General features: G+C 50.4%; 2 protein-coding genes across 2 annotated transcripts; one reads left to right on the top strand and one right to left on the bottom strand.

The window, feature by feature from the left end:
* Window positions 1-4,010: 4,010 nt before the first annotated feature.
* On the top strand, window positions 4,011-4,825 carry UCRPA7_5987 (putative short chain dehydrogenase protein; the record flags this gene model as incomplete). Its single annotated transcript, XM_007918529.1, has 4 exons — window positions 4,011-4,052; window positions 4,109-4,267; window positions 4,320-4,426; window positions 4,498-4,825. 4 exons carry the CDS (start codon window positions 4,011-4,013, stop codon window positions 4,823-4,825), a joined length of 636 nt encoding a protein of 211 aa, XP_007916720.1.
* Window positions 4,826-7,486: 2,661 nt separating this feature from the next.
* Window positions 7,487-11,440, bottom strand: UCRPA7_5985 (putative multicopper oxidase protein; the record flags this gene model as incomplete). The annotated part of the gene is made up of 8 exons (XM_007918528.1): window positions 7,487-7,517; window positions 7,580-8,958; window positions 9,485-9,593; window positions 9,746-9,928; window positions 9,984-10,062; window positions 10,116-10,668; window positions 10,726-10,904; window positions 11,041-11,440. The coding sequence occupies 8 exons, from the start codon at window positions 11,438-11,440 to the stop codon at window positions 7,487-7,489; spliced, it is 2,913 nt and encodes a 970-aa protein (XP_007916719.1).
* Between the last annotated feature and the right edge of the window lie 2,104 nt (window positions 11,441-13,544).

Raw genomic sequence — 13,544 nt, 5'->3', positions numbered from 1 at the left:
AGAGGGGTGTGCTTAGCTCAGAAATGACTGATAGAAGTATCCCATGGCCGTCTTGGTGGCTATAGAGCATTGGGGGCTTTGAGAATGCAATGGGTGGTCGACCATCCTAGATATCAGACAAAGACATCTACGCAGCATAGAGGCTTCATTTCATGAGTAGATATCCATCATTCTTTTCCCTTCACATGTATTAGTGTCTGACCGAGAGTGTCGGCTTTCCTTATCATTCACGATCGCAAGAGGCGTGCAGCAATTCTCTCCTGAGCGTAAGCCGAAGTTTGGTCCGTTTTGTGAAAGGACGGCTATCAAATGAACTTCAAATCACTGCAAAAAAAATTGGATCTCACTCCACTGATGAGCTGTGACGGTTCTCGTAGGCCAATTCATCAGCTTTTACATATGACATTTCATAATGATGCGAGGTGTCTCTTGTCTCTTCACTCAGCAAGCATCCTCATAGCCACCTATATCATCCCTAGTGGCTTTTCTGGCGCGGGGGACACGCGACGCCCGCGACCCTGAATTCCAGCCACGTTTTCTAGCGACAAAGTCGCGTCTGCGATGATGCGAGAGCAGAACCTACGCTTATTTTCCGGTAAAAGCCCCTAAGAAACGAACTTTTGCAGACGGTGGCCGGTTGGTGACATCACGGTCTCGCACCGGCATGGGCCCTTCGTCTGTAGGGGGTTTAGGCTGGAGGTTGTGGAGCGTTCAGCAGGGAAGCTGAATGCAGGACAGGCAGCTCGTTGGCTAAGAATAGCGTAGCATCTACAGTGGCCGGCAAACGATGTAAGGGGCTTGGCCCACAAGAATGAGGGCGACGGATACTTTGGGATACCGGCTTGTATCGCGCACATTAGCAGCAAGATCTGCAGCTCCCCGCTGCTCCGTGGCAGCGTGGCCAGTGAAGCTGACCGAGGTCTCACTCTGCGACGCCCGGCACAATCGGCTGGGCTATGAAAGGGGCACGCTGGCCGCCCGTCCCTACGAGCGCCGAAACTGCTGCCCATTGATGGTTGCTACATTTGCGTCAAGCACTTCCATCTGTAGCCTCCTGGCGTTTAAGAAGACAATTGAGAGTCCTTGCCCTGCTCTAGGGGTAATTGCGAGGTTGTGAGTACTCTGTGGATATAAGTCAACCGGATTGACAAAAGAGAAGTTTTGGTGCGCAACGGTGGCGGTGCTGCCGGCTTAAGCGAACGGACGGGAGGTTGCGGCACCTAATACGCCGCTGCGGTGACACTAAAGCTGACCTTAATCGCCTTTGGAGAGGCATCGTCTCCGGCTAACCAGAGCTCCCCCGTCAAATCTCGTATTTCTCCTGAGTGGGATCGACGTCGGCCAAGCCCTGCGGGTGACCAACAGTGACCCGAGGGGCATTCTTTCATGCTCAAAGTCACTGCGGGGCCCGGGGACAGTGTGAAGAATGTCTTAGATGCTCCCATCTCTTCCGTACCTTAACAACTCCAATTGTTGGGGCGCCTAGAGGTATGAATTGTAGTAGTAACAGGCGCCTCCCTCAATGAGTATACCTACCTAGGTAGGTAGCCTCGATGACTGAGTACTCAAGGTACCAAATACTACTCATAATGTGACCAAATCATGATTGATTTTCTTCCTCCGAGGTAATTAAGTAACGGTACATTGGTATGAGAATCTCTCACTTCTAACATTGATATCTTCATACAGGGATTCTAATTCTTAGACTAAACTAGGAACAAATCTCGTCAAGCTGATGATAGTGCTCACTCTGTCCATGTACTTTGGCACGAATTCTTCATCAGAAACAAGGTCCTCTTGTATCCAAAGAGCTTTCAAGCTCTGTCTCAAGCAATCTATGCTTCGCCCATACGTATTTTGCTCCGTTCTGTGGACTAAGTCAAGAATCATCATTCTCTGTTCGTCAGTCCGCGCCTCATAACTCAAGATGATGAGAGGGAACTGAAGCTCGCAGCTGTCCATCCGAGATAAGGTAGAAAAAGCTTCATCCAAGAGAATCTGTAGATTCCGGGCCTCCCCAGACACACATTCGGTGACTCGTGCAAGATAAATCAATGCTGCCATCTGATATAGTCTGATCATATCTGCTGCATTTTGGTTTGTCTCAGGTGATGGATTCCCATATCTCTGAGAAACCTCCATAATAGTGGTGGCTTTGCCTTCCAGCATGTTAAGGCGATTGATGTAGTCTTCTGTAATGTCTCGTTGTTCGGTTGCTTGAATGAGTACGTCGAAAATATCTGATAGAAACTGCAAGATACGGTGAGATGGGCGGGACCGGTCAGTCAACTGAGCACGGTGTTAGTATTACTCATAGAAGCCTCATCAGTTGACTTACTCGTGGCCCTTTTGTATAAGTCCGAACCCAATCTTTGATGCCGTGCTGCTTAGCGAGAGCTGTATCCACTAGACCATGCCTCCAGTGCAGAACGCTAAACTGAGCAATCACATCATGATAATTCGCCCAATCAATCAGTTCAGCTACGAAGCTTGTGCTTGTTCGATTCTCGAGATGATTAGCTTGGATGATGTCTTTGACTCCTCGTATGTACCAAAGCCATTGTCCGCTTGTTTCTGTAGCTGCCAGGATCTTGGGCAGGTTTAGTATCCCAAGCCTACCAATGTGGGTTACCTCAACTAACCTCAAATGAGCATAGAAGCATACCCGCCGCGACATGTTGAGCTGCCTCGTGTGTGCTCAAAGCACCAGTTCCTGCGGACTTCGCCAACGCTCTGATGGCCGAAGTCCTGAACTCCACGGCTCGCGACTGTAGCCCATCCCGTGACTGCGAAGAAAAGGCAAGCAAGGCAAACAAGACTGCCTGAGAGCCTAGCGTACCATCTGATAATGCCATTTGAATTAGTAGATCTCGGAAATGTCCTGAGTCTTGATCAAAAGTAACTATCGAGGAGAAAGCAGTGGATGTAACTGTCGGGCTACTTAGTCTCTGGTGTGTGTGTAAGCGATTCGATAGCCGCACATACAATAACGAATTAGTTCCGTTGCTCTTCCCTCTAATGGGTATGGCTTCCATGACGAGTAAGGTGTAAGGAGTTGTTCAGGTAGAGTCCATGCTGGATTGGACATCCCTGTGTTCTCGTCAGCCATGCCTTGGCACTCAACCTTCTTTGGAAGAGGTTACTTCGAGTACTTGGGTCTGCCAAGAACTTGTGTATTTGTAAGTCCCGGAACGACGTATCAATGATGTGAAATTTTGAAGGTCTACTTCTACTCTCCTTCCGCGGTAACACTTTCACGATCATCGACCGTTTCGGATCATTTTCTCGGGGCCAGAAGAGGCGTTTGCCATAACCTTGGCATTTCGTTCTGACTCGAGCACAGTTTAGGCAACCTGGCAACCGGCGATCACATCGCACTCTGCGATCTATACCACAGAATCAGTCGAATTCGCTGCAAGGAAGTACATTTGTCATCAACCTTTACAGGTCCAGCAGCCAATGGCCGCCAAGCTTTCCCCAACTAGGTAGTTTTCGGCCATGTCGGGCTGATTCTCTGCAATCTAAGGATTTAGAGCTGGAATGACTGCATGGACGCAGCGAAAGATGAATACCGACGACGATGTTGGATATGAAAGAGAAAGACCTTGGAATTCTCAGACGATCCAATTGGTCAGAACTAGGGGGCCACGGCTCCACCCAAGGTAAGTTCGCGCGATATTTGTGGGGCTATTCCCTGTATTAGTAATGATACACCACTTACACCCGACTAACGTACTGGAGGCATCATGTACTCGTGACTCGAACAACAGTGGTGATAGCGTCGACATTTGCTTTGCTCTCTAGAGCGACTGCAATATTTCAAGTACTAGGTACTTCAAATATCTTTCAATGAAGCTTCTTTTTGTCATCCAGTTGAGTTTCATTTTGCAAATATACAAGAGGACGGCGAGCCGCTTGAAATCGAAGTGGAATGGGTTGGATTAAAAACACATCCTCTTAAAATCTGTAATAACTCTTTCATCAACACTTGGTCCTGATCTTTTCTAATCATGTCGTCATATGTCATTACAGGTGTGTCGCGAGGTATTGGAGTAAGTGCTTTGGCCAGCGAACTTCTTCCCGAGCTGATGGACTGACTACTATTCAGTTCGAGTTCCTCAATCAAATCTCTGCAGACTCGGCCAATACTATCATCGGTCTTGTCCGTGACAAGGCCGCGACCGAAAAGAAGATCAACGAGGAGTTAGGGAGTCGATCCAATGTTCATATCATCCAGGCTGATATCACGGATTACGATGCGTTAAAGGTAAAAGTTGAGCGTCACCATTACCAGATCAGATGCTTATGCGAAAAAAAAGAAATCTGTGGATGAAGTCTCCGCGATCGTCAACGGATCGCTCGACTATCTTATTGCCAACGCAGGCTTTATTTCTGGTTGGTCTGCTTATCATGGCCTGGGCAGCTTGTACGTATCTTGTCCCTGCGTCTCTCAAATTGTCGACCCAGACTTCTGACCGAATACTTTGATGTAAATAGGGGCAATGATCATCAGAGACTCGAGGAGGATCTCTTGGAATGCTTTCGCATTAACGTCATAGGAAATATCCATCTGTTCAATCTCTACACGCCGCTCATCATGAAGGGCCGCGTTAAGAAAGTAATCAGCCTTACGTCGGGATTCGCAGACAACGACCTTACGACAGGATATGGCATTGATGTTGCCGGCCCATACACAATCAGCAAGGCAGCCATGAACACGGCCGTGGCAAAGTTCAGCGCTGAGTATGCAGAAAAGGGTGTTTTGTTCCTAAGCATTGCTCCAGGAGCTGTCGAAGTGGGACAGGACAAGAACTGTAAGAGCTAAGTCCCGCGACATTTCTCTTGTAATACCGTATTAACACCCTTAAAAGTGACCGAAGAGCAAATAAAAAATGCTATGGCCCTAGGAGCAAAATTCGCTCGTTATGCGCCTCATTTCCATGGTCGCATCACCCCAGCAGAGTCTGTCAAGCTAATGCTAACCGTCATTAACTCGGCGAGTCTCGAATCTGGGCACGGTGGTAGCTTCGTCTCACAACATGGAAATAAGCAATGGCTATAGGTAGTCCTGTGGATTGGAAAACCGCGCAAAGGTATGAGCAATGAACTAAAAAATAGTTGAAAATAACTGTTCATATCATCCAAGTCGGTCTCGATTGAGTCCAAATGTGTAACAGGTGCTCAAAGAGAGGGCTCCCGTAGAGAAAACGTTCACTGAAGCCCACTGAGTTCAGCCCCTCCAGCTGTTAGCGTTGCCAGCGAATGCGTACAGTGCACGGACAGCCCACACTGTCTTTTACGCATGCTGTACACAGCTTCCATGGAAAGCCGATATACACAGTACCTTGTATCTCGGCCCTGAAATACGGGCGTTGGACGTGAACTTCCCTGTACCCAGATGGCATTCGATCTGAACTTCCCAGAAAAGAAGAGCAAGGCGGAATGGATGGATGTTCCACCGACAGCTAGCAAACAAGTCCATTTTCTCCTCCTTGGGGCAACGGTTGGAGGGAATTTCTCCTGCGCATCACTCTTTCCTCATCCAACTACCAAACACTGAAGCTGCAGCAGGTTTAGTGTGCGGTCGCGCACTCACCTTGCCTCACCACCAGCTTGCGATTCTCGCGCGCCCACCTCCACCTACAGACTGGCCTCACTAAATTCACTAGATTCCCTAAGAAGAGGGTTTCGCGCGGACGGCTTATTGAAGCCTTTGCCTCACTCAAAAACTCAGTCATGCCCGATCCGAACATTTATATCAGCAACGGCACCTGCTATATCGCCCCGGGCATCGAGGCGTCCTCCGAGTTTATACCCTGCGGCAACGACTTTTATGGACATGTCTCCTGCTGCCAAAAAGGCGACAATTGCCTTGGAAGCAATGCCTGCTATAACATTGAATACGAGGTGACCTATCTTTCGGGTTGTAGCGACCCTGATTATCAGGATGAGAGCTGCCCCGACAAGGGCGCATTTGAAGGTCAGTCCGCGATGGCGCCGTATTGCTTCATGATCCATTGCTTACCGGTTGTAGATACACCATGGACAGGCTTAGTTTATTGCAACGGAACGAGCTTCGAATGGTACGCATGCCAACAGGAAGCCGAGGAAAAGACAATTACCAGTCCCGATCCGTGTTGGTGTCCGTCAACATCACGAACGGTTGCTTTCACAGATAATTCCATTCTAGAGAACATCGCCTCTCTGCCGACGGCGACTGGCGAGACAATCGCCTGGGCCAGCGGCCATTTCCCCACAGCCCCAACAAGCACATCATCACTGTCCACGACATCTTCGAGTTCAACATCGGCATCATCATCCCCAACATTGAGCTCTATTCCCACGGCGACATCCGCGTCGGCAACAGCTTCTTCCACGGGCGATAGTTCAGCAGGCCTCTCGACCGGGGCAAAAGCCGGCATTGGTATCGGCGCCGCAGCAGGTTGCCTTCTCCTTCTTGGGGTCGTAGCATTCTTGTTCCTCCAGCGCCGTCGACGCCAGCGTAAGGAAGCGGCCGCAGCCGAGCTGGACGACGGCGAACCCAAGTTGGATCAGCACGATTCTGGGACGTCAGGCATCCCTCCGAGCGGCGGCACGCCGCAAACCCCCGCAACCCCAGCCATCTCCGAGCTGGAGCCCAGGGCTGCGCGGCCGTGGTCGATGCGCTCCGAGTTGGCAACGAACGACACACCAATATCTCTTAGCGAGCAAATGGAGCTGGAGTCGAAGCGCGGGTCAGCTGTGTCGGCGATGACACCGGATAGCACACCCGGCAGGCAACACCACGCACGACCGGATGTACTGACGCCAGTAGCAGAACTACCGGGCTAAGATACGAGAGGATGACTTGAATGAGATCCGGTAATTTTGTAATTAGAAGGTTAACTTAATGCGGCACTGGCCGCGTGTCTAATATTGCATTTACTTGACGAATCAAGGAAGATAGCATCGTAGCTTGGCCTGGCAACGGGGCAGAGATACTTTCAGGAGTTTTGGAGGAAGGCGTGAAGTAACACAAGATATCCACCAAATTCATCATATCGTCTTTATGAATAATAAAGCTCGATATATATAATGGATGTTATTGCCTTGAGACTCATCTTAATATGACGAAATGATCCGGGAACCTTGAATCACAGCCGGGGTATCGTGTTCACCATACTGAAACCTGAAGTTAACAGATGAGATTTACCCCCCAAAAGTACGTATATTTATTGTGTATCAACATTCGAAATGAAGTCTTGTCATGTGCTAATTGATCGTGTCTATACTAAACCTAATAACCATAAGCCCCGGACCTATCTAACCCTGCGCTGGCACGCTTCCTCGTTTGTAAACTTAAGACGCCATTATCCAATTTATATTTTAACTGAAGCAAATCCGTAACGGGCTGTTGCGCACCAAGCAAAGTCGAGCATCGCCCAAGCCAACGCCCACCAAATATCCGAGAAGAAACGAAAGATGAAGCGAAGGTGAATGTCGCTAATCATCGGCTAGTTGGTGGATTGACAAGAGCGCTATTGTCATCATTAGCATTCAACATTATCTCAATCTTAAGACCAGGGTGTATAGAACTTACCCCCATTCACTGGCTGGCGGCTCGGTGTTTGCCCCGGTCAGGTCCTGCCAATTCTTGCTGTTGCCAGCCGCGTTACCCTTCCTCAGAATACCATGCTTGTCGCAAACATCGCGGTGGCTGACGGGGATGTACGGCTTCATGGCCTGTAGCTCGGTCGGCGCCTCAATGAACGTGACGGTCAATCCGCTCTCCACATGCCACTCGGTATGGCAATGGAATAGGTTGATGCCCGGGGTATCGGCCCTGAAGCGGATCACGGCGCTGCTCTCGGCATAGATGACAAGCGTGTCTCGGCGCATTGGCAGCGGGCGAGCGTCGAACAAGCCGGGGAAGTTTGACCCGCCGGAGCCACGAGTGACCACCTGGAAGTTGTGACCGTGCAGATGGAAAGGATGCGCGCGGTCATCGTGGTTGTTGATGCTAAGCTGAATGATGGAATTGTATGGCAGCACAAATGGTATGCTGTTGGTGCCATAAATCGTCGGGTCATTCAACACGTTGGCCGGCGCAGTCAGAGCAGTGTACAGGGTGGGAACCTTTTGCGGCACATAGGTAACTCCATTGAATAGACCGCGAGTTGATCCGGCTTCGTTGGCACCAAACGATGCGGTCAGGTAGATCGTCTGTGATGGCGGATCCATTAGGGGTACTTGATCAGCTGGAATCAGCACGCTGTCGTCAAAAGGCTGGATCTGAAGGCTTGGAGGTGCTGGTAGAGCCTTTGCAGAGTCGTAGACTAGCCACCCCGTCACGTTGGTGTTCATTCCTGGGGGCATGAGGTACGACGCAAACATGTCGCTGTCCATCGATGCCACGATGGCGTAGTTCTTGCTTGCATCTGCCTTCGCCTGTATCACGACACTGTATCGTTGCGCCACGCCAACAAACAATTGTTGCACATCATACGGCTGGACGAAAACACCATCAACCTCCACGATCGTCATTGTGTGCTGGTCAAACTGAAGGTAGTGTGCCCCGATGGCGCCCATGTTGATGATCCGGAACAAGTACTTCTTTCCTGGAGTGATGGAAAACTTAACGTTCTGAGCCTCGTTCATTAGTGCTGAATTAGGCACAGGCTCTGCGCCGCCTGTTGTGTCAGTATTGTCTGACGACAGGAAGTAGTTGATCAGGTAAGGCGCCTCGTCATGATACAGATCCGACAACGTCAGCGTCACCTCCTGATCAACCTTGTAAGGCGCCTGAGTATCTTTGATGATGAGCGGGCCACGGAAGCCATCAATATACTGGCCGCCAACGTGAGCGTGGTACCAATACGTGCCTGCTTGTAGCACCTTGAACTGGTAGACAAAGAATTCACCCGGCGGGATGGGACATTGCGTGACCATGGCCGGACCATCCTCAAATGTAGTATTCTTCTGGAATAAACCATGGAAATGAATTGCAGTCGTCTCGTTACCCAGGTTGTTCCATACGTTGATCTTGATTTCGTCTCCTAGGTTGACTTCAATCGACGGGCAAGGCCACTGTCCGTTGATGCCGATGAATGGACGAGCGAAGCCATCAGGAGCAGCCCTTACCCACGTTATGTTCCAATTATAGGTTCTTAGCTTGCCAGCTGGAATGGTGGGTGCATAAATGGGTATGCTGGAAGTCGAAGATGAAGCGACGGAGGAGCTCTTTGAGCTACTAGGGGTCACAGTGGATGACGATTTTGAAGTACTTGTGACCAGAGTAGTGGAAGAGGATGCCTTCGACGTGCTTGTAGAAACAACAGACGAACTAGAAGACTTAGACGTGGCGACGGATGAGCTGGAACTTGACGTTGGCTTGCTCGAGCTAGTGGACGTCGAAACTAGACTCGATGATGACGCCTTGGACGTGCTAGTGGACGTCGAAACCAGACTCGATGACGAGGATTTGGACGTGCTAGTGATTACGGACGATGAGCTTAGCGTCGACGATTTTGTCGAGCTCGTGCTCGATTTGGAACTGGTAGTGGCCGGGGCCGTGGATGAAACGCTGGAAACAGTCGGGGGCGGCGGCGGTGTGCCTGGAGGCGCAATAGCAAACAGCTTATTCTGAGATGTCGTATAGACTCGGGTGTTGCCGAACGCCGGACGTTGGAACTTGGAGAGGCGTCCCGTCGCGGGAGTTGTGTAAAGCTGCAATACACCATTTACAGGAATGGCATTGTACGCTAACAGTCCTTGATTGACATCCGAAACCCAGACCACACCAGTACCGGCTTGGCCATTCAAGTCCGTCACAGTCGGAACACACTTGCCTGCAAAAGTGAGGGCACTCTTGCCAGCTAGTGCAAAGTTCGGCTTGCCATTTTGAATAGAGAATTTGTAGGCATAAAGGTAACCATTGGTAGGGATGAAACTGTTTGAATAGTCAGTGAAGCTTGAACCAAACTTTGCTATATGATATGACTTACTATATATAGCCTCCACCACCGGGATAGCTACCAATGCCACCAAAGAATGAGGCTCCGGTATAGTCGAGAGTTTGAATGACTATTACGTGTTAGCAATACGATGCACAACCCAAGCATGCGATTTATACTGACCTCCATCTGTTGAGCCACTGCCCATCCTAAAACCGCCAAGACTGTCGGCATCCATGATGTACACTTTGCCATTCTTTCCCGTGGCAACAGCAAGCCTGTTCACTCCGCCACCCGAGAAGGTAGCTGGGTCAAGAAGCGCAACACCAGACGAGCCAAAGTCACCATCACTGCCGTTTAAGTTGTCATACTCAACCGGACAGAACCAATCCTCTTGCGTCAGCAATCCCGATCCATCCACAGAGAAGCGTGCCACAGTCTGTTCGAGTGTGCTGATCTTCGTTGAGCCCGGCGTTGCCACACCGGCAGACCCCTTAAGATCTCCTGGACCACGTCCGTTTCCAGTGACGAAGTACACACGGCTTTTAGCTGAGTCAACGGCGAGACCCATGCCTGACTGCCAAATACCAGCTTTGCCACCTGTTTGGTCCTGGATATCGGTAGGCTGGGGCGAGGGAGCACCCGGCCTTGCAACCATCGCTTGCATATTCGTCACCGTACCGGTAGTCTTGCTAGCTGTGACTAAGAGTCCAGTGTAATTAAAGTTGTCACATTGCTTGAGGTGAATTAGTATGGTTGATTTTCGATAGCGCTAGTAATGAAACAGACTTACACCTCCAAAGCCGGCAACAATGCTATTACCAACAAATGCAAGACCGGGTCGCTGCAAGACTGTGCCACCGATGAAGTACCGTGTATTATCATTAGTCGCAGCTATTCCCTCGAGGCTTTTAGGGAAGCCAGCAACATCTGTCAAGGCCGGAAGCTTGACGGCATACAGCTTGTATTGTCCTTGAAGAGAGTCAGCCATGTTTTGCTGAGAAGACACATGGCATACACGGCATTGACATGCATGTGATTATAAAGAGAGTACGTATGTATGTAGCAATACAAGGGAAAGGGGGTACTGTGAACATAGGAGACAAACCATTGATTGTGCCACCGCTGCTGGCGCCATTTTTGTAACCTTTCGAGTAGAAATACATGATATCTGTCGCAGAATCGATAATAGGACTGCCAGTGATCCCTATCGTATTGGGTATGTCTCCACAGCTTGAGTCCGCGGATAGGAATGGCGGGTCGAGACTGCGAGTATACAGCGTGGTTCCAGTGGCTCCATCAAGAACCCGAACAACATTCTGATTCGAGACAAGAATAACGTACTCGCTCGATGAGCCGCTTGGTGTCCAGACGAGAGGCTTGGCGTAAAAGACCTCAGCAGTGTTGAATGTCTTGGAATAGCTCAGGGTGTATGAGCTCAGCTTGCTGGGGTCGATATTATGATTAGGGAGGTATCCCGACTGTGACACGTCGGCATCCTGGAGCATATCTGTAGTACTAAAAGAATGGACAGCCGCTGGCAGCAGAGCTGCAAGAGGCAGAGAGAACCTCATGTTGACAGTGACAGAAAAGTCGCTGGTGTGGTCTCTGGAGCGAATGGACGTGACAACGGTTGGTCACTAAGAGGAGGAGGAACCTCGACTCCACAAATTCAAAGTTGCAAACGAGACACAGAATCAAAAGGGTCAAAAAAGACAAAGGAGCGTGGGGAGAATGGACATTATGGACCTCGAAGATCTTGAGCAGGGGGGCTTCCTGTGGTGAGAGAGTCCGGCCGAGTATGCCTACAGACGCCGCATCGACGCCATGAATTTCCGAATTAGAGGTGGCAAGCAAGTTCCCGTCAACAGCATTAGCGCAACGGAAGCCTATTAGGGATAAGCTCAATGGTCTCTATCTAGAATTAAGCTTATTGTTTCGAGTTTGAACTGGCCCTAGCCGCTCGTAGCAGGCAAGGAATCCCGGCGATGAGCCCGAAAGATAGTCTCCCACCGCGTACGGCTTGCGGTCTCGCTAGCTGTCCATCGCAGCATTATTGATGGCATGTCTCTGCCCCATTGTGCGGCTGACCGAGGCCTTGGGCACTGGTACGGTCTGGTGGATGCGCGTGGGGGCCCATCAAGACGCGAGAATCGATCGATTATGGAATTATTGGAGGCCCAAAGGATTCAAAATAAGGAAATTCTCAGGGGTAAAGGGCTTGTGCGGCGCAAGGTCGTTGGCGGGAGGCGCTTAGAGCCAAGATTGCCAAGGATCGCCTAAGCCGGGCTGCATCAATAGTCGACTGCAGTGGCTGGCGCTATTAAAGCACCTCGATGTGTCCTATCTCAACACCACGCGGCCAGGGCCAATCCCGTCGCGTTGATTGCTATGCTGGCACACACGTTTCCCCAAGTGTGATGGCAAATGACCGTTGGATCGAGGAAAGAAAGATGGGCTTTCAACTCGCCGATCTTACTCAGCTGTGTATTATCGAGCTGGAACTTCGACCAGGTTAAGACCCGGGATGCTACGCTGCCCTTGGAGCACGCCAATGACGGCCCCGAGTGCATCGTATCCGAGCAGGGAATGGCCTGGACCTGTGGAAGCTCGCAATTCAATCGACAGGGGCAGTTTCCGACAAGAATTTCCAGGTGTGCCAGTGCCACGATATCTGCGTCATTCACGGAAGGGTGGCTGGCTGTCCTATGTTCGTAGGGCGCTGGAAATAACTTGATGTGGAAATTGGTCTTCAAATGAAACTCCGGATGCTCACAATTTCGAGCGTGGTTCAGGCGCTGCGGTGGCTTGCCGATTCCATGCAAACAAAGCAGGTGCACCGTTAGGTCCAGCCACGCCACTGCAACCACTCGAGCTCATTTTGTGGACTGTGAGAGGCACGAAGACAGCGCGTACCTGCAGAGCATCTGAGGGGCGCTGCGCTTGGCTGCAGACAATAGGCTTCTTGGTGAACGCCCCCGCCGAATCTGTTGGAGGTGGCATGGTAACAGTGCAGCCATGTATGAGGGCGCCGCCTTTTTGGACTCACGTTGCATGGACAGCGTGTCTTGCATCAAGAATAATGGGCTAAATTCACACGACGAGACGGTAAATTCTTTGTTCTCGCTGGCCATCAACAGCTCCCTCCGAGGGGAAGGGAATTGTAGGTTCAGCACCTAATTGATAACGAGACAGCTCGCCCAGAACGACGCAAAATTACCGATGCTCGTTTGGTCGGAGGCCATTTCCTCTTTTCGTTTTGTTATGTAGTCTTATTGCCTGGATGCACTCAGGTACGGAATCATCCCATCTTACAACCGAGATACTCTGTCACTAATAAACTTATAATCACCTCGCGATGGACAATGATAATAATCAAGTAGACCTTGTTCATATTCATGTACTTTTGCTGGTAGGATTTATTTCGTCCACCCCAGCGCGAAGGAACAATGCAGGCCTTCCCAGGAGTCCAGCGTTGGTGTTCGCTGTAGAGGCCAATCACGGGTGGCAGCATCGGGAGGCATTCCCTGTTAGACTGAAACATCAAATCAGAGTAGCGCCGCATGCAAATTCATTAATGCTTTCACAGCCCCTCGGCTTCCTGCGCGACTT

Source organism: Phaeoacremonium minimum, assembly GCF_000392275.1.
Source record: "Phaeoacremonium minimum UCRPA7 unplaced genomic scaffold PA7_03_scaffold_447, whole genome shotgun sequence".
In the NCBI taxonomy this organism is placed as follows: domain Eukaryota; kingdom Fungi; phylum Ascomycota; class Sordariomycetes; order Togniniales; family Togniniaceae; genus Phaeoacremonium; species Phaeoacremonium minimum.
This window is presented reverse-complemented; position numbering and strand designations above follow the sequence as displayed.